General features: G+C 41.4%; 1 protein-coding gene across 2 annotated transcripts; it reads left to right on the top strand.

Moving 5' to 3' along the window:
* Window positions 1-1,131: 1,131 nt before the first annotated feature.
* ptpn21 (protein tyrosine phosphatase non-receptor type 21) lies at window positions 1,132-19,153 on the top strand. 2 transcript variants are annotated; one of them, XM_037746339.1, is made up of 20 exons: window positions 1,132-1,327; window positions 2,527-2,813; window positions 4,764-4,933; window positions 5,427-5,524; window positions 6,688-6,755; window positions 6,873-6,943; window positions 7,270-7,357; window positions 7,529-7,617; window positions 8,088-8,175; window positions 8,516-8,595; window positions 8,720-8,827; window positions 10,009-10,066; window positions 10,254-10,335; window positions 10,527-12,055; window positions 12,879-13,019; window positions 14,026-14,244; window positions 15,841-15,969; window positions 16,058-16,292; window positions 16,869-17,029; window positions 17,151-19,153. In XM_037746339.1, exons 2-20 carry the CDS (start codon window positions 2,634-2,636, stop codon window positions 17,277-17,279), a joined length of 3,723 nt encoding a protein of 1,240 aa, XP_037602267.1. In that variant the 5' UTR covers window positions 1,132-1,327; window positions 2,527-2,633; the 3' UTR covers window positions 17,280-19,153. The 2 variants fall into 2 exon arrangements, with proteins under 2 accessions (XP_037602267.1, XP_037602268.1); XM_037746340.1 differs by lacking the exon at window positions 8,720-8,827.
* The last annotated feature ends 1,227 nt before the right edge of the window (window positions 19,154-20,380 follow it).

Raw genomic sequence — 20,380 nt, 5'->3', positions numbered from 1 at the left:
GTAGTGAGCGCGCATACACGTGCAGGGGTGGAGCAAGAACGAGCGCGGTGTGTGAGTGAAGGCAGGCAGGCAGAGGAGCAGCGGAGCAGAGTACAGCAGAGACTCCGGCCCTGGAGACCAAAGCTACGGTCTTCCCCGCGTATTACGACCGCGGCTAACACTGTTTTGCAAGATGGGCTTCATATATAACTGAGGTTTTGGTGCTTCCGTGTAGTTTGTGTTGGAGTCTTGTTTGAACAGCGTAGCCACACGCGAGCGCGCATATCCAAGCGCGCATGGGAAACCAACCCGGTAGATTTATACGTGTAAAAAGCTACAAACAGTCCCTTTAAAGGGATTATTTGTAACTTTTTAAGCGTATAATGTAGCGGGTCGTCACACATGCGCGTTCGCATATGCGCGCTCGCGTGTGGCTGGAGCCTCGTCTCCGCCGCCTGCTCTCCTTCACTCAGAATGCGCGCGCGTCCTCGCTGTCTCGCTCCACCTCTAGACGTGAACGCGCGCTCACTACACACTGCAGAAGAGTTAGTTTAGCTCTGAGAATATCTAGTGAATGCACAGGGGATGTTTGTGCAGAAATAAATGCTGCAGTTCCTCCGGACCAACAGAGCTTTCCCGTGTCTTGTGAAGTGACGGAGCTCTTCAGATAGTTATGTTACCCTCTCGTTACCGACCGGGTGCCGGTGTCTCCTCTGCTCTCTCCGGCTGCGGGCGGAGAGAGCAGGGAGACACACTGCAGAGCCCCGCTGCTTCAGCCTGCACTTAGGCAGGAAAAGCCAACACTAGGATCAGATCTAAATCATGTTCATGGAGAGACCTTCGTCTGGTCAGCTAACATTACTGCCAAGCAGCTGAAATATAGAGTGATATTGTGCTTTTAGCTGACGTGTGTCGCCTCACTGTTTTGAGCGATGCTCGTTCAGGTATATTTAGAGTGAGCAAGCGCGAGCCCGACGCTGACTTTCGTTGATTTCACGGACATAGGTGTCGCTGTTAAGAAGCATTTCTGAAAGTTACAAATAGTCCCTTTAAAGAAAAAAAAAAGAAAAAAACGGCTCTCGGACGGGAGCCGGTTCTTATCGTTCGATTACAAGAGTCGGCTCTTTGAACCGGCTCGTTCGCGACCCACACATCACTAGAACCAAGAGGCATGGAGGTGCTACGTTAGTTTTGATCCACAAACAAACTACTAGACTCATGAGTTGCTTGTAATATCCGATAAATATCTCAAAAGTGGAGTAATCCCATTGACTTTGATGTGGCGGAATAACCTCAGGACCGAATCCTAGAGTTGGGCTACTCATCAAAGCATCTGGGGGGTTTAACGGTAACGTTTGTTTTTTTTCCCAAAATATTTACCGGCGACGTCAGCTTCCCAACAGGGTGCCGTCTACTCGCTGGAACATATGCTAAGCTAATTTACCGCTAGTTGTTACGGTTTAAAGTTAAGGATGTATTAAAGGTAGAAATGAAAAGTAGCTAGTTAGTGTCAAATATTGTGAACAAACTTCTTTGAAGTTAAGTAACGCTGTGTTTAGTGAAGTTATAACGTAGATAAAGTGTAATACATGGATGTAGTAAAGTTAGTTAGCTGCGTTTTGAATCAGGTAGCTCTTGTCAACGTTTGGGATCAGACTATTCACTGGAAGGGGATTAATCTAAACTCTTTAAATAGCTTATAATTGTATTATAAACAATGTTTATTACACAGGTAAAGCAGCCTAATGCAAACTGCTGCAAGTCTCTATATATTTCCTTTTATTTATTTTCCTCAGTGTTAACTTTTAGAGAAATGGAAACACTGGTAGCAAGTTAATTTAAAGCAAAATGTGCAGCATTTAAGAGGATTACTTAAAGGTTAAGTCTTGTTTGTCTGGTCTCAGGGTGACAGACTGGGTGTGAGGATTATATAAAAGTATCCTAACATATTGTTTAGTGATGAGTATGGTCACTAAAGTTGTGATAGTCAATATGATTTAGATTAATATGTAAGTAACGAATTGGTATTGTGATTAAGTTATATTATAAGTAATGAATTGGTATTCTGGATTGATAACAAATGTATATTTTGATAAAGGATAATTATATCAGTATTTATATTTCTGTATGAAACAGATTAAAGGTAATAATTATAGTTAGAATAATTATAAATAATAATAATTATAGTTAAAATTGAATTAGAGTATATGTATGGCTCAATAAGGAAGCTGGTTAATCATTAATAATTAACTTATGGAGAAGTGAATATGTAAATCAAGGCATCAAGTGTTGACAATTTATTTTTCTTATGCTTTTCATTGTATGTAAATACTACTTGTTTATGACTGTCCACTTGTTGGTATGATCATTCTTTTTCTTTTATTTCTTATTTTATTTTTTTGTATTCTACATGATCGAAATAAATTATGAAATGAAATGAAAATTGCATCCCCCTCCTTTTCCAAGTTTGTGATTCTACACTAGACTTTCTTGTGAGTTGTAGTGTTTTGGAGATGTATTAAGAGGTTTCTTGTGTTTTTCCCCCAGATCTGTCTGTTGATGATGATGATGAATCAGAGGGGCACAGCAAGGAGGATAGTTTCTCTGGACTGAAGTGAAGACCACCACCCTCTTGAAAGAAGAAGTGTGAAAACATGCCCTTGCCATTTGGCTTAAAACTCAAAAGGACTCGAAGGTATACAGTTTCAAGCAAGAGCTGTCTTGTCACTCGGATTCAGCTGCTCAATGGAGAGTTTGTTGAGTTTACACTTTCAGTGGAGAGCACCGGGCAGGAATGTTTGGAGGCAGTTGCTCAGAGACTTGAGTTAAGAGAGGTATGTATGTGTTTTTCATGCAATACAAGTGCTGATTGTTCTCTCTTATAGACCTTTTTTTTTTTAACTCACCACAAGTTCAAGGTTGTCTTTTGGTCACATTCTTATAAGGAACTATTAAGCAGGACAACAGAAAACTGAAATAACCAGTTCATCATTGTTTACTCATCACATCTCTGTCCTGTTTATGATATGATTTAGGAATGTGTCAATTGCATTCTCTACATTAATTACTACTAGGACTGTCAATTGGTTAAAATATTTAATTGTGATTTAATCGCATGATTGTCCATGAGTAATTGCAAATTAATCGCCCATTTTTTTATCTGTTCAAAATGTACCTTAAAGGGAGATTTGTCAAGTATTTAATACTCTTATCAACATGGGAGTGGACAAATATGCTGCTTTATGCAAACATATGTGTATATTTATTATAGGAAATCAATTAACAACACAAAACGATGACAATTTTTGTCCAGAAACCCTCACAGGTTCTGCATTTAACATAAAAAAAATATGCTCAAATCATAACTATGACTATGACTTGCCCCAAACTGTATGTGATTATTATAAAGTGGGCATGTCTGTAAAGGGGAGACTCGTGGGTACCCGTAGAACACATTTTTATTCACATATCTTGAGTCAGAACCCCTTTGAAAATGGCCCTGACAGTTTTTCAAGCAAGTTTGGAGCGTTATTTAGCCTTGATTTTTGCATTATTATCGCGTTAACTTTGACAGCCCTAATATTACATGTATGTAACCAACTTAGACACAGATTATCAAACATATTATACATGTTTTGACATTTTCATTCAAACAGAAGTGCCAGCTCTCACAGAGCATTGACAACATGGTCAGGGAGTAGTTCAGTGAGTCAGGGTTGAATAATGTACTGAGCTTCATGACTGCATTAGGTCACTATGGTCACACAGTGAAAACCACCTGTTGGTCATGAGCTGAAAGAGATGCTGTCATTTCCAGTTGCACCGCAAATCAACAGTAAAAACCGCTGATTATACAGGCGATCTGGCCTAGTCTGAACTGTTATTTTGCTGCATAATGTAGCAAGGCTTCATTTGTTACTGACAGGCCTCCACCCTCGTTAACAGTTTTTTCTTATGCATACAAGTTCTTTCTTGTATGCATAGGGTGATAACCGTATTGTTTGCTTTTGATGTCACAGAGGTTGTTCATGCAATCATGTGGTCCTCAGTCAGTCTGTGGTAGAAAGGTTATGCAGGATAATTGATTTAGGAATGAGATTTTTTTTTACTAAGACTAGTACTGATATTTGTTTTCAGTGATCAAACAACCAAAGTTCACTGTCACACCTCAACCGCTGCTAACCGCTGCATTGTACTGCAGGCAACCTTCAAAGAAATTAGATGCCCTAATTTTATGTTTTATGTGTTGTTATTTCTCTGCTCCAGGTCATTATTATTTCACCTGATTATAACATAAAAAATAGTTTTTTTTCCGGTTGTGGTTTGAGAGTGGCTGCAAATCAAATCACAATAGGCCTCTTTCAGCTAAATTGTCTTAAATAAACAGAAAGCCTAGAGGTTACTTCTCTTACCAGTGTTCATTGTGAGATGTTCAGGCAGTCACAAGACTGAACAGGGAGTGCCAACAGCCTATAAATCTAGAGAGGTTTGTAATGATTGAGTTTTCAGGTCTAGCTATGTTTTGAATGTTATGTAAACAATTAGGAGAAGACCTGCAGATTTGTGCACTAAGTCACAAAACTGGAGATACTGATCTCAAGCAGTCACACAAAATCGTTAAAGTTTAATATGTAATATATTTTGGTAAGTGTGCATTCCTTCTAGTTTACGACAGATAATAAAAACCTAAATTGTTGTTGCAAGATATGAAAGTCGTCTTAGAGTTTCCTTGATCACAGCGTCGTTTGGGTGTAATGTTTGTGCTTGCTTTCTTTGCTTGTTAGATAACATACTTCAGCCTGTGGTACTTCAACAAGCAGAACCAGCAGAGATGGATCGACTTGGAGAAGCCGCTGAAAAAGCAGCTGGACAAGTACGGGCTGGAGCCCACCGTTTACTTTGGAGTCGTGTTTTACATACCCAGTGTCACCCAGCTGCAACAGGAGATTACAAGGTGATGTTCTATCAGTGACATGAGGTGTCTTGTCTCAGCTTATTAGCTTAGTGACTATTTATCTTCAGAAATAGCAGTCAAAAGGTTATACATTTTAGTTATGAAATTTGCGCCAAGCAAAGTTTAGTGCAACTGAGTTTTTGTTTTTAGCCCCTGACCCAGATGCCAGTTTATAGTGATGTCTTCTTACCCAGATTTCACAGACCGCAGGAAATAAAGCAGTCAGGGCTGATCTGAGGTCTGCTGTCTATGATAGCCTGCTGTCAACCACTCGCGAACTCTGACCAAACGGTCAAACTAGGCAGCGCTGATCAAATATGAATCAATATTATGTTGTGTATGTTATCAAGTTATTTTAATACAGCTGCATTTGAGAAGGTTTGCTCTGTGATGACTTTTCAGCTGTTTCTGCAAACCTGAACAAAGTTGTCCTATTTGGTTGTTGGCTGCTTGTCTATTCTCCACTCATAAGTAACCCTCTCTTTCTCCACAGATATCAGTATTACCTACAACTGAAGAAGGATGTTCTGGAAGGCAGGATCTCATGCTCACTAGAACAAGCTATTCGTTTAGCTAGCCTGGCAGTGCAAGGTAATATGGATGTACTATACTAGCCGTGCAACAAAAACAGTCAATCAGTTTAAAAAGCATGGTGTTTCTTGGCATAAATCTGATTGAAGTGACATCAAAATTGTTGTACTGGAAGCATTAAAATTATTTTCAATGCTTTCTGGACAGGAGGCTTGTGCCAGTTATTTTTTTTTCCCAACCCCTGCAAGTTTGACAGAGTTAGGGATATAGTGAACTCCAATAAGCCTAGTGAATCTCAAACAGTTACCTTTTAATCTCCATCATTGCAGGAGAAAAATTGTTTTTGCATCCAGAACTCAGTTTCTTCTCAAAGCACAGCTAGGAAAAAGGGAACTATAGATTGCCACAACCACATCTCGTTTTGATACTCTGTGTCTGCGGCTTACAGTAGTTTTTCAAACCTCTGTTCAATCACTTATCCAAGGGTTTATAAGAACATTTTCATGATTCTTGTAATATACAGCACTTAACAAGCACCATTAAACCTAAATTAGCCTGTTAAAATTGTCAGGGGTGTGTTTGTGTGTGTTAATGTGAACTCGTCCTCCAACTTCTGCCCAGCCAGAAGAATCTCAAACGCTGCTGGCAAAGTTATATCAGGCACTGCAACTTACTGGGCTGGGTGTTAGCATAGCAGAGCCGCTGAGATCACTTACTGCTGCAGCCATGGTCAAATGACTGGCCAGCATGCGATGTGTGCATTTGAAGAAAAGCCCATAGAATCATATTGCAAGTTCCCTTAGTCACTGCTTGAGTTGCCATGCAAACTTTGCATTTGTGCTGTAAATGTGCTGTTCCTATTTTCTCTCCCTGGCTAGGATATTTTGGTGTGAAGGGCAGTTGTAGCTTTTGAGCAGTGCTGATGCCTGGGATACCCAGCATAGTTGTGAATGTTGCCAGCAGGCAGCCTGAAGCTGGTAACAGTTTTGGATCTCTACGTTGTCAGACGCTGAAGCAATTCCCTTTCTTACCAAACGGGCCCCTCCTCTCCTAAAATTAGTTTGTCTTGTCATCGTGCATTGCAGCTTTCCAAAAGGCATTACACCAGCAATTCTTTATTTTGCCTTGTACTAAATGCAGAAAAGTACATGTAATAGTTTATTCAGAGAGCAGTTTCATGCAGAGTATGCCTTGACTCATTTAGCGTCTTTTTGTGTCCACAGCTGACTTTGGAGACTTCAATCGATATGATTCCCAGGAGTTCCTCCAGAAGTTTGCGCTGTTCCCTATTGTAAGCATTTTATTTTTTTATGGTCAACATGCAAAATGAAAAATGTTGCAGCTGTCCTGTGTTCATTTGTTTTTTTTAATACCAGCATTGTATCAATCCCGACTCTTGTCTTTGCAGGACTGGATCCAGGATGAGCGAGTGCTGGAAGAGGCCACTCAGAAAGTGGCTCTTCATTATCAGTCCTTCAGGTGAGCATCAGGTGTTCTCAGCATCAGTCGGCCTGTTCTGTGTGTGGATCAACAGACAAACACAGTCCTTTTGCATCTATCTAGGCAATCTATCGCTAATCTAATTGCCTTTTTATTATCTGTCATCATCTGGATTAATGTATAATCTCATCAAGGCCACATATAAGCCATCAAACTGGATTGCACAATGACTTTTTTGAATGACTATACCATAAGTTTATGCATTGCTTTGCTTGTTAGTGTTCCTGTCTTGTTGTTTTATGTAGGTTCAGTGGGTTTTGACGGTTGTATCGTTGTGTTTTTGTTGCCGTTTTTGTCTTTTTCAGGGGTTTGTCAGCCCCAGAGGCAGAGATGTTGTACATGCAGGAGGTGGAGAAAATGGAAGGCTATGGCCAGGAAAGCTATCAAGCCAAGGTAGGTTTTACGAGGTCCAGCCTGCAATCTAAACGTAGAAGAAACATGACGTTGATCTTACTAGAATCTGTACTCATAAGCTGCGTATTGTCTGTCTGGATTCTTTTACCTAAAAGACTGTTCTGCTGACTGCTCTGTTCTGGTCTTTATCCTCCCCTTTCATCAAAATAGGACAGTACAGGCACAGATGTTTCCATGGGATCCTGCCTCGATGGCATCTTTGTAAAGCATAAAAATGGCAGGCCGATTCTTTTATATAGGTAAGTTTAGTTTTTTGATTATTAAAGCAATTCCTGAAAGTCCTGAAATATGATCTAAATATAAAAGCTTTGTCTGATAAATTGTGACTGAGCAGTAATTGTATGTCAGTATAGATTGAGTTTTGTGGCACAGCTCAAAGTTCTTTTTAGGTGAAGTTGTCTCCTTTAATGTTCCTTAATGCTTTCTAGACCTGATTGTGACCCTAGAGGAAATGAGTCAGGTAGATATTAACTGATACGGTCTGTGGGAGCATTATCTCTCAGTCTAGTGAGTAAGTGTACATTGTATCTACCTACAGTACATACCATTATGAGTGCTAGATACCTTTTTGACTCCCACGGGTATAGTTTTTATTACGCGTTGTTAAAGCAGTGCCACAGCCCCTTTTAAAAATGCTTCATGGTTTTGTGACCGCCGTGACATCATGTGTTTTTCCCCCTCTTTCTCTCTGCTTAAATTGGCTATGTAGGTGGAATGAAATTAACAACATGAGTCACAACAGGTCCTTCTTTGTCCTGGAGCTCGCCAACAGAGAGGAGAGTGTCCAGTTCCAGACCGTAAGTCTCTGCTGCCGTTGCACCGTCTCTTCTCTACCCATCCCCTGGGACATTTCAGCCTCTAATTAGATTTAGCAAAATTAGAAATTGCCGTCGTCCTGGAGCTTACCATCAGCCAGTCTGAACAATGCACCTATGTTTTTTCAATGGGTGTGGCTGTCACTGGGGTTGTTTGGATATGTTGCGCATGTGTTGGTCATAAAGTCACATACCATTAGCCGAAACTCAATGTAGAAGTATTTGAGGGCACACACAGGAATGGCTTTGAGATAACTGAGCAAACACCACCTCTGTACTAATTGTCTCAGCATCTAATGATTTTTCTTCTTTTTGTTTGTAGGAAGACATGGAAACCTCCAAATATGTGTGCCGGATGTGTCTGGCCAGGCTCAAGTTTTATAAGATTAACAAGAGTAGCCTGTAAGTGTTTTTTTTGTTTTTTTGTCTAGCCTATTTCCTGTCTCTTTGTTCCTTGTCGTCTCGTGCATGTGTCTCCTCTTTGGTGTAGCCTCACCTCTATCCTCCTGTCCTCCTCTCTCTTCAGAGAGGAGTGTGACCCCCTGCCTTCTGAGGGCTCCCAGAAGTCCCTTCTCAATCTATCCTTTCCTCGCTTTCCAATGCTCTCTCGTCCCTCTCTGCCTTCTAATAAGGGGTGAGCAACACTATCAGCCACCGCCTACAGTGTGGTTATCAAGCAGGTGCCAACACCCATCCCTTCCTGGTTGTTTTGCCAACTGTGCCAAAGCGAACAGACTCTCTACTGTATATATGAAATGGGCCGTGGGTTGTGAAGCATGTAGTGACTTTTCACCCATGTAAAAGGAAATAATATATTTGTTTTTTTTTAGTTATTGTTGTGTGTGATTTGACCAGAGAAAGAATAGCTTCTGTTTTGATGAAGCTAAAGGGGATCATAATCACTGAAATGAAATCATTTTAAGTCTTTGAATTACAATCTGTTGTTCAGTATCTGTCACAGTAACTCATTTACTTTTGCTTTGATCAGATATTTCCAGATCAAAATTTTCTTATTTTAGAAGTAGTTAAAGTTTTATTTAGTTTTTGTTTGGCTCCATGTGTTAAAGGACCAGTGTGTAACAATTAGGGGGATCTATTGGCAGAAATGGAATATAATATTAATAAGTGTGTTTAATTTAGTGTATAATCACCTTGTGTTTTTTCGTTACTTTAGAATGAGCCATTTATATCTGCGGAAACTCTCGACGGAGTCCGCCATGTTGCACCGCCATGTTTCTACAGTAGCCCAGAACGGACAAACCAAACACTGTTAATTTTTTCCTACTTGGGCCGGAGTCGATAACGTTACTCGCTCCCGTCGCCGTCGTGCTCTCTCTCTTGCTTCACCACTCACTTCCCACGTACACACACACACACACTCTAAGCACTCTACTCTTACAAAAACTGGCTCTAGAGAGGGCCATCTGCGTTTTCTCATCAACCACCGTAGCCCTCATACACGCTTGGCACATAGGAGAAGTTATAATCTGCAACCTCACCGCTAGATACCGCCAGATCCTACACACTGTTCCTTTAAGACAAGATTTAACATGGAGAAGCTTTCCGAGTTTTGTTAAATGCAAGTCAATCAAAATTAAAAAGACATCGTACAACCCTTCTCCATTACACCGTGCTTGCTGGTGTGCTTCAGCAGAAATGTTGCATGGTGTACTGGAGAAGTCTGCACCTTGCTGTGTGTGCTTTCTCAAAGTTAAATGACAAAATGGCAAAGTAAGGTATTGGAAGAAGCGTTGTTAGTTGTAGCACTATTGGGTTAGGTCAACGTTTTTTGACCAACGTTTCTTTTCCCACCAGCCAAACCCAGCCAGTCGTCAACCCAGTCAGACGAAGATCCTCTACTAGAATATCTCTGGTAATGCCCATGCTCACTCATTTTTTCACTTTTCAAATTTTGATTTCCTGGCTTGTATTGCATCACATGATGTATATTCACATCTTTATCTAGGGGTGCATCACCACACAGTTATATTTAATTCTTTGCTCTCGGACAGTGTTTGGATCATATGAGCCGTAACTGAATCCCTCTTGTTGCTTTACAGCCAAAGCCTCAGGCCTACATGATGCCCCCTCCACAGATGCACTACAATGGTCATTTCACAGAGCCTTACACATCATCACAAGGTAACCGTTACATAGAGAGTGGCTTGCAACTAGGAACCTGAAAATGAGTGCATGGGATAACATTTTAATTTTGAAGTTATTACATGATGCAATTTTTCCTTTGTCTTCAGCTGAATTTTAATGTTGCATTGTTTTGTAATTACAATCCATTGCTCATTTTAGGATGTCTTTTTTTATTTGTTCTCCCACAGACAACCTGTACATGAACAGTCAGAACGGTTATTACTACCACTCCCAGACCAGCCTGGACTGCTCTCCTCTGGAATACAGCAGCGGAGGGCGTTTACGTAACGGCAGTGTGTACAGCGCCCACAGCACCAGCTCTCTAACCAATCCCCAGCACTACCATCAGCCCTCGCCCATGTCCTCCAACCCCTCTATCACTAGTGACATCACCAGGCCGGATTATGTCCCCTCACATCGCCACAGCGCTCTCATCCCCCCTTCCTACCGCGCCACTCCCGATTATGAGACGGTGATGCGTCAGCAGAACCGGGGAGCAGGAGGAGGGATGCTTTTGTCTCAAGAGCACCGGCAGAGCCACTCCATGAGAAACCTGAACATTGGAAACTCGTACGCCTACAGCAGACCAGACCCTCTAGTTTACAGCCAGCCAGAGATCAGGGGGGAGCATGGCGGAGCAGCCCAACACTATCATTATCCCTTCCATCTCGGCTCGAGCTTCCACAGCCCCTCTCCATACCCCTACCCCACAGAGAGGAGGCCCGTAGTGGGGGCCGTTAGTGTCCCGGAGCTCACTAACGTCCAGTTACAACAGGCACAGGAGTATCCAGCCCCTAACATCATGAGAACACACGTGTACCGACCACCTCCACCCTACCCATACGCCCACCCTCGGCCTGCCAACAGCACACCTGACCTGTCGCGTCACCTGTATGTCAGCAGCAGCAACCCAGACTTGATCATCACGAGGCGTGTGCATCACTCTGTCCAGACTTTCCAAGAGGACAGCCTGCCTGTCGCCCACTCTTTACAGGAAGTGTCGGAGCCTCTTTACTACGGACCCCCACAGAGACACCCATACCACGCTCAGAAGCGGAACTCCATTGAGATCGCTGGATTAGCACACAGTTTCGAGGGGATAAGGGTCAAAGAGCGGACCGTGTCTTCTTCGGCGGCTGAAGCTGCCACGCCCCCTCCGGCGCTGCGCGGCGGTCGCTCTCAGGGCTCTCAGCTCAACGTGTTTTTGGAACGTACAAAGACAGCGGATAGGGGTGGCATAAAGGAGGACGTGCAGTATGGACACAAAAAGTCCCTTTCAGATGCCACCATGCTGGTTCACAGTAGCGGCGAAGAAGAGGAGTTTGAGGACGACAGTGGACGTCACACTCCACTCTCTCAGGATGTAGTAGCAGCGGCTGGTCCTGAGCAGGCGTCACAACAGCACCGCAGCTTGACATCTCTCTCTTCTCTGACGCCTCAGCAACAGACACCCATAGAGCCGCCTCCAGCATATCCCATAGGCTCCTCTCTTGACCCCTCTATAGCCAGCTCTTTGACTTACAAGGTTCACCACCTGATCCAGGAGGGTGAGCCTCTGTACATGCGGTCCGATTTACGCCAGCCCAGGATTATGCCCTCGGTCTCTGAGGGAGACCTGAGCGGCCAGGCCAAGCAGAAGACTAAAAAAGACTTCAAGAAGAGGCCTGTGTCTGATGTGCCTCCTGGGAAGAAAACAGTAGAAGGTTTGCCACCTCCGGTGAGTCCTACTCCCAGTTACATTACATTATTAGCATAGTGCAGTAGTTAATTAACATTTTGAAATGGAGATATTTCTCCATGATATCTCTGAGAGATATCATATTTTTCCTATCTAAAGATGTCTATATGTTTGTCTTTAAATGTGCAAGAAAGAAAGATTGATGATTTAGCAGCTGGTTAATGTTTTCAGCTTTTTGAGCAGCTTTACTCTAATTTATTAACATACATGCACAACATTCAGTCACACTCCAGCTTTATATTGCTCTGTAGTTGCACTGTAATACCTCAGAGAACCCATCTCCACCAAAGAACTGCTCCCTGTGTCTTGTCCAGACACAGCAGTAGCTCAGTCCGTGCAGACTTGGCTTGGGAACTGAAGGGTAGGCGGTTCAAGTCCCCGCATGGACCAAGTGTGGACTGGTAGCTGAAGAAGTGCTAGTTCGCCTCCTGGGCACCGAGATGCCCTTGAGGGATTAATAAAGCACATGTTATTATTTTCTATAATAGTGGGTTGTAGGCACTTGTTTTTTTCTCAGTAGCATGACATGTCTATTGCTTCATATTAAGATCACATGAGTATGCACGCACACTGTAAGAGAGGTAGTTTCAGTGGTTAGCTTTGAATGACGCAAACAAGCTTACTCTGACACGTATTGAAAGAAAGAATGTGGTTGGACTACCTTGGAAAACCGGATAGGTGACATTCACTCAGCAAACACCCAGCGAGGCTGCGCTGTCCCTCCCCTCTTGTATACTTACTGCGAGGCTCGCACACAATCATCCTCACTTTTTAATCAGTCTCCGTTCTGTTGTCACACCAGGGCATGAAGAAAGGAGCCAGGTCAGAGGTGAAGAAGATGGGCCCTCTGAAGGTGGCCCAGCTCAATGGCCTGTCAGTTTCCAGGCAGCCAATGCACGAAGAGATCAAGGATGAGCCTGAAAGATTCTCTAATGACGAGAGGGTAGGACGCTTTAGTCTTTGATTTTGTTAGTGATTTGCTTCTTGACAGAAGGGTTTGTAAAGCAAATATGAGAGCATATGAGATTTGTTACATGTTGCTTGTGTATTGGTAATGACTTGTCCATGGCCAAAAAAAAGCTCATTACCAGGAGCTGCTGGTTGTGTGGGTATTATTAAGCTCCCGGTAGGTGAGGCCTTGTTATGTAGGTTACATTGGAAGAAAGTCTTAGTCAATATTCCTGTTCCAGACGTTAACGTACAGTTGAACTAGTCAGCCTTGTTAATCTTGATGCTTGTTGCTTTGCTAGTGAAAATACGTTGCAGACACAAAACAATAATTAGCTCTTCAGCAAATTAAGTTGTCACTGTTTATGTTTTGTTATCTGTGAGCATACAATAGATTCCCAAATGTCTCGTACACACAAGAATTATCAACCAAAGATGTAGTTTATTTCAGTACACAAACTAGTAGTTCATTGAGTGTTCACTTTTACACACGGTAGTTGTTTGCATGCTCCTTTCATTTATTGTATGACTCCATCTCCTTATGTCATCCATCTATTCATCATGCACAAAATGTAGCTACTGCAGATCAAATTTTGTCAAAACGATAATAATACATCTCATTTTAGTGTTTTGACACTGTCAAAAATAATTAGTGGTGCTACGTATTTCCATTTTTTACAGGTTTGGCAAGTCTTGCCTCTTATGGCAGGCACGAAAATTTCTGCAGAAATAGAAAGTAAAACTACTCTAATAGAAAGTAAAGCACAAACGAGCCGCCGATTGTGCATCAGAGTCCCTCATAATAATTGTTAATCCAAATTTGTTTATGTGTCATGCAAAGTATCACTGCTGATTCAATTTTGACCAAAGATCAGGGTACTTATCAAATTAAATAGATTTTGGCTAAGGAAGTCAAAATGAGGTTAACTTGTTTAAGATCCAGGACGGCATTATCCATGGTAGTGATGTATTTACTGTGTCCTTGTTTGTGTATGTCTTAGTGTAAATTGCTGGAGCAGCATATGGAGCGGGGAGAGCTGTTGAAAGAGTACGAGAGCATCCCGAAGCGTCGTCCAGCAGGGGAATGCACTGTCGCCCTGCTGCCAGAGAGCGGAGACAAAAACCGCTTCCAGGACGTCCTGCCTTACGACGACACCCGAGTGGAGCTGGTTCCCACTAAAGAGAACAACACAGGATACATCAATGCATCACATATTAAAGTAAGTTATGCAGAGATGCGTAATACGTATCTCTTGTGCGTGATGTTGTTTCATCATCAAGATAAAGCACCGACACACCCAGACAGTGCGGATGACTTTGTCATCAGTAAGGTCAAGACTCAGTTTTGCTGAAAATGCAGTTTTTCTCTGATCTATTTCTATGAATTTAGGGTTGGGCAATAATGACAAAATCCAATATGCACCACAAAGGGAAAACCATGTTAGAGCCTCCTGAATACACTAAGGGAAAACTCCTGTTGTATTCCCATATTTTCTATAGAGTTCCCTTAGTGATAAACCAGATGTTTTGACTTTTATTTTATCACCATATACTATAGTTTTACTTTAGACTTAGTGAGTTAACAGTGATTTTATTAATGGACAACTGTCTTCTTGATTTGAGATCCTGTCTGGTTTAGTTTGTTTGGATGGAACAGCTGTTCACATCTGTCTGCCTCTTGAGTTAACACAGATTTTGACATGCAGCAAAACACCATCAGTTCATCACTGACATTTCAAAACAATGGAAGCACTTTGAAATAAGAATGGCCTTCTTCAAATTCAGCAATTGAGAGAGTCAGATTAAATTAATTAGTGCAATTATTCCCATAATAACTGAAGTTGTGCATTATTATTCCTCCGAAGACGTTATAGACGAATCCAGCGGCTGCTTTGTGTGTTCTGCTATCCAGCGGCGCCGCAATTTCTGCAGTGGCAAGTCGTAGTGACTCAGTGTCTGCTAACCGTGTTAACTGGTGAATTCCAGCCGTATTCATGCTCGTAGTAACTGGCGTAACTGGTTGGTATAGATAATAAACACAGATGGGTATGTATTTAAAATGGATTAAAGTCAAATTGAAGGCCTTTACGAGGACACCTACATGTACTGTTCGTGTTTTCAACAACTGTCGTCACTACGAGCAACCACGACGCATTTGACTGAGAGTCACCAGTTAACACGGTTAGCAGATACTTTGTACATCTTCTGTTTGTGATGTCGACCGATTAATGATGTTTACTTTGTGGTCTTTAGGTTGCCCTGTTTAGAGCAACTAATGTTATATGTCACAATAACGGCAGAGTTAGTTGATTGAGTTAATTTATTCTGTGGCACCACCGCAGATGTGGAGACTTTGTCAAAAGTAACGTCACATAAAAAAGTAAAGGTAAAAGTAGAAAATTGTCAAACGTGTGCGTATTGTAGGGAGATGCCACCGCAGTAATGGCGACTTGTTCACTTCCGGTATTTCCCCGGATTTGTGTATACAACTGTTTACACATGCTGAGTAGTGCTCCTCGTGACAAACAAACTGAATTCTGAATTACGGCATTCAATAAAACACAAGCAAATGATTCCACCCATCTACTAGATTGCGTCTATCTTCCGCCCTGATATCCAGACATCCAGCTGTTCATGAGTAGAAGACATGCTACTCATACAGGGGTGTTGCTTAGTCACATTCACTCCTTCATTATTAAGTCTCTGACACAATAGAAGTTCTCTACTGCTGCTCTTTCTCCTTTCTCAATCTCAGTTTTTAGAAGAAATACTGAGCTCCTGTGACTTTATAATAATCTTGTCTCCCGTCCCATTAGATGTCAGTAGGCTGTCAGGAGTGGAGCTACATTGCCTCGCAGGGTCCCCTGTCGAACACGTGTCCGGACTTCTGGCAGATGGTGTGGGAACAGGGTGTCTCCATCATCGCCATGGTCACCGCCGAAGAGGTGCGTCGATTTCATATTTACTGCTCCACATTAGTCATTCCTCATCATTACCCAGACTTACCTTTTGTTCGTCATCTGCTTCCTTCAGGAGAGCGGCCGAGAAAAGAGCTTCCGGTATTGGCCCCGACTCGGCTCACGACACAACACGGTGACGTACGGCCGCTTCAAGATCACAACACGGTTCCGCACAGAGTCCGGCTGCTACGCCACGACGGGGCTGAAGATCAAACACCTCCTGACGGGCCAAGAGAGGACTGTCTGGCACCTGCAGTACACAGACTGGCCTGACCACGGGTGTCCTGAGGACTTGAAAGGCTTCCTCAGTGAGTGGGATCTGTATCCGTCTATCCTTTTATGGTCATCATGCTTTGATGATCAGATATCTACGTGGAAGACTGAACGTCTGATTTATGTTTTGCATTGATGGCAACATTCATTCCACATAATACTAGATCAGGAAAGATCAGGAAATTAAGATAACTAGTGAAGATGATCTCCTTGAAGTCTTGAAAAGAAAATAGATAGTAACGCGTTAACAAAAAATCGTTTTAACTAACGCCACTAATTTCTTTAACGCATTAACACGATCAATCATTCAGAGGTTGCAGTACCTGTGAGGATTTCTGGACAATATTTGTCATTGTTTTGTGTTGTGAATTGATACATTTGCATAAAGCAGCATATTTATCCACTCCCATGTTGATAAGAGTATTAAACACTTGACAAATCTCCCCTCAAGGTACATTTTGAACAGATAAAAAATGTGCCATTAAATGCGATTAACTATGGAAAATCATGTTAAATATTGAATCGATCGACAGCCCTAGTAAATATTCCAAATCTCTCTATATTCATATTATTGTGTACCTAATTAAACCTCAGTCTTGTCTTTTTTCCAGCCTACCTGGAGGAGATCCAGTCTGTGAGGAGACACACAAACAGCATCAGTGACCCAAAGAACACCAACCTACCTGTGCTGGTCCACTGCAGCGCTGGAGTGGGACGGACCGGTGTGGTCATCCTGTCTGAGATCATGATAGCCTGTCTGGAGCACAATGAGGTAACGTCCTCACTTGAAATAAAACCTCTGCACTACAGCTTCTTCCAAGTTATGACCTCAGCTTGTGTATATTTTCCTGGTTTGATTTGCCATCAAACTAAAAAAATATGTCTTATTTCAGACGCTGGATGTCCCAAAATACCTGTTCAAGCTGCGCAGTCAGAGAATGATAATGGTTCAGACCTTGTCTCAGTACACCTTCATCTACAAGGTCATCATCCAGTACCTCCGCAACTCCAGGCTTATATGAGCACAAGTGGCTCGTCTTCGTCCCCCCCGGTGTACACCGCCATCACAGGTGATAGTAGGATGGAGTTCGCTCCAGGGTTTATGCCAAACTGCACTGTGACGATGCAGCCGCTGTGTGAATCTGTTCACCGTAGCGGTCGGTATGTGGCGGACCCCCGTGTTTGGTGAAGTATTAAATTAGGCAAGGCTGAAGGAATGATGTGTGGATATACAAGAAAGAAGCGATACCACACAAAGGAGCATAAAGACTTATGACCTGCCTCTAAACAGTATTATATATATTATTTTTTACATGCTTAATAAAGCCCAGCACTTTTACAGTACTTTTGCTGTACATAATGAACCAATGTTAAGCTGCATTGAAAAAAAACTTTATTATGGATATGTATAAAAAAAAAAAAAACAGTTGCATTTTCATTTGACAAAGGTCACTTTTTAATTAAATGTTTTGGATTGCTGTTTGGTAACTATTGGTTCTGGTAATGAAGGACATTTCTGTAGGAATGAAGAAAAATATCATTACGGAGCCCAGATGGATTTTAACTTTATCATGTGGCCTGTGGTGGTACAGACAGGGGGGGGTTTGTCCCTGCATTTAACTTAAGAATATAGATTTATATTCAACAGAATGACGCTAATGTGATTCAGCTGTGCTATTTGGTATGAGTAACTTTCATGTTAAAAAAGCCCCACTGAACATTATCCACAACAAAAACACCTGCTAAGAACACAAATGTATATTCTCTGTGCACAAAGAGGGATTGGTCTTTGTTAAACACTGGATTGATGCGAAGTAGAAACACATTGCACAGGTTCCAGAAATACATTTTAGCTTATGAGCTAAGAAAGACGGCAGGTTTTTGAGTCGACAGTAAAACTGGAAATTTTATACTCATTTTTCATCCCTTTTTTTATCAACTCTGGAGTGCTGTATTTGAGCAAAATCATAGTACTTTAAAAATATTTTGTCAAGACAAAGTGCCTAAATCTACCTTGTAAAGTTGAAAGGACTATTTTTCTTTTAGTAAGAAGGAAATTGAAGTGTTCTCATTCAGTGTCATTTAATGCTCGTTTGATTGCAGTGATGTGTGTTTTATTAATGCCAATCCAGTCATTTGAGAAACATCCCTGCATGAAGCACAAGGATTCATATCAATAGTGATCATGATGATTCTTGAATTTGGCTCAGACCCCTTAGGTTTTGTCACTGTGTCATTATTAAGTACATATCAATTGGGAAGTGAGGTCATTTGACAGCATTTAGAAGTTTTCCCTCCAGTGAGAAATGTCCATGTGCGGACACTTTCTGCTGTTACAAATGACTATTAATGAACACTTTAATTTCCTGCTGCAGCTACAGGAAGTATTTACAAACAATGCTCACAGGCATGGCAAAGTTTACATGAAGTCTTTTTAACAATGTTAATTTGAAATATTCTGCCTATATTATCAATTCAAGGCGCCAACTTAATTTATAATGTGGCCAAAGTGAAGTGATTGTTAATCCCTCATTTGTCTTACCCTGATGTTTTTGTTGTTGTTTGTGTCTAGACGCGTGGGCTGTGATCTAACTTAACTGGAGAAAAATGCATCTTAACCGAGATGTGTTTTAACTGGATCTTTTTAAAAGCCCGTATGAATTTGCTTCAGGTTTTGTGTTTTTTGGTTTTAAGATACTGATTGAGTCTTAGTGTGGAGACTGAAAAGAGTGATTTTTGTGGCCAAGGTGTAACTGTTTTGCCCATGTACAGGTATGTTGTTCATAATGTACACAATGTAAAATTCTGCTTTTATGAATATTGGTTATTGTACAAACTATGTATAAACTGTATCTATTGAAAAAAAAAATGGTATGCCATTGGAAAAAAAAAAAAACGAGTGTAGAAAATCTTTTCAGCCAAGAATAAATATTTGGAAATAAAATTTCAGTTTACATCAATCTATGATGCCACCTTGTGGTGGGATTTAGCTCTCCATGTTTGGGTGCACTAGTTCAGTAGCTGTTAGATCAACATAAGAGGGAGTTTACATTATTGGAAGAGGTCTTTATTAAATAAATTCAGATGTGACAATACATCACAGCTGGTACAGAATCTTCAAGGAAATGAGGCGAGAGCTGATATTTTTCAGTCCAAACTGTAAAATACGGATTTTAAAAGAGAGAGAGTCTCTTATCCTGAGTCCAATCTTCTTAGTGTCCTCAGCTCATTTTTCAACAGGTAGCAGTGGTTTCAGTCTTCAAGGTGCACACCGACACCTCTTAAGTTACGCAAAGATCGCTTGTCTACTTTCACCTTTTAAGTTCTGCAGACATCTTCTTCAACATCCTTCACTCCATGTTTAAATCCCTCTAACACTTCAGTTACATGAAGGACAAAATGTTTACGGTAACCAACTCGTATTTTATGCTGTAAAGAAAAGTATGTAGTGTTTAGGTCCTCTCGACCTTGACAAAAATGCAAGCTGTGTCTCAATGTGTCTCACACTACCAACTAATTGTATACAGTATATACTCATCTGTAGTCTTAGTATGAAAGAAATCTACTTACTTTACCAGTGAACAATTCTTTTCCAAATTTTTAATAGTACGTTTTTTTTTTTTAATTTGAATGTTTTCCAGTTGTGAGCAGCTTCAACGTTTCCATTGTGCATTGCATTGTGGGAGAATAGGGTCTTTCAACAACACACAAATTTGCGTCCGAAATTCCACACTAACATGCCATTTAGTACGCTTAGAACAGTATGTGAGATTTTTCTGTATGTCCGAAACCTTAGTATGAAACCAATAGTACGCCAATTGCATACTATTTCCGGTGAAATATGGACACTACAGGGGCATAAATATCCCACAATGCAATGCGGTAGTGACAACAAGGTTCCTAACAGACGTTGACGGACAGCTCTGTAATGTCAATAACGCTTCAATTTAAGTGTAAGTATAAGATTTCTCTTTGCTAACTTTAATATATATAATTTAAATTAATTCAGACTTTGATTCTCACACACCGTTGTTTTGGTCACATGAGGTTGGCACAGGTCTCGCGTCTCCAACCGGCAAGGAGGCTCTCAGGAAGTGACGATGTAAACACAACTGCTCAGTGC

The sequence above is a fragment of the Sebastes umbrosus genome, chromosome 16 (genome assembly GCF_015220745.1).
Source record: "Sebastes umbrosus isolate fSebUmb1 chromosome 16, fSebUmb1.pri, whole genome shotgun sequence".
Taxonomy (NCBI): domain Eukaryota; kingdom Metazoa; phylum Chordata; class Actinopteri; order Perciformes; family Sebastidae; genus Sebastes; species Sebastes umbrosus.
Note: the sequence above shows the minus strand (reverse complement) of the source record. Positions and strands in the feature narration are given on the sequence as shown.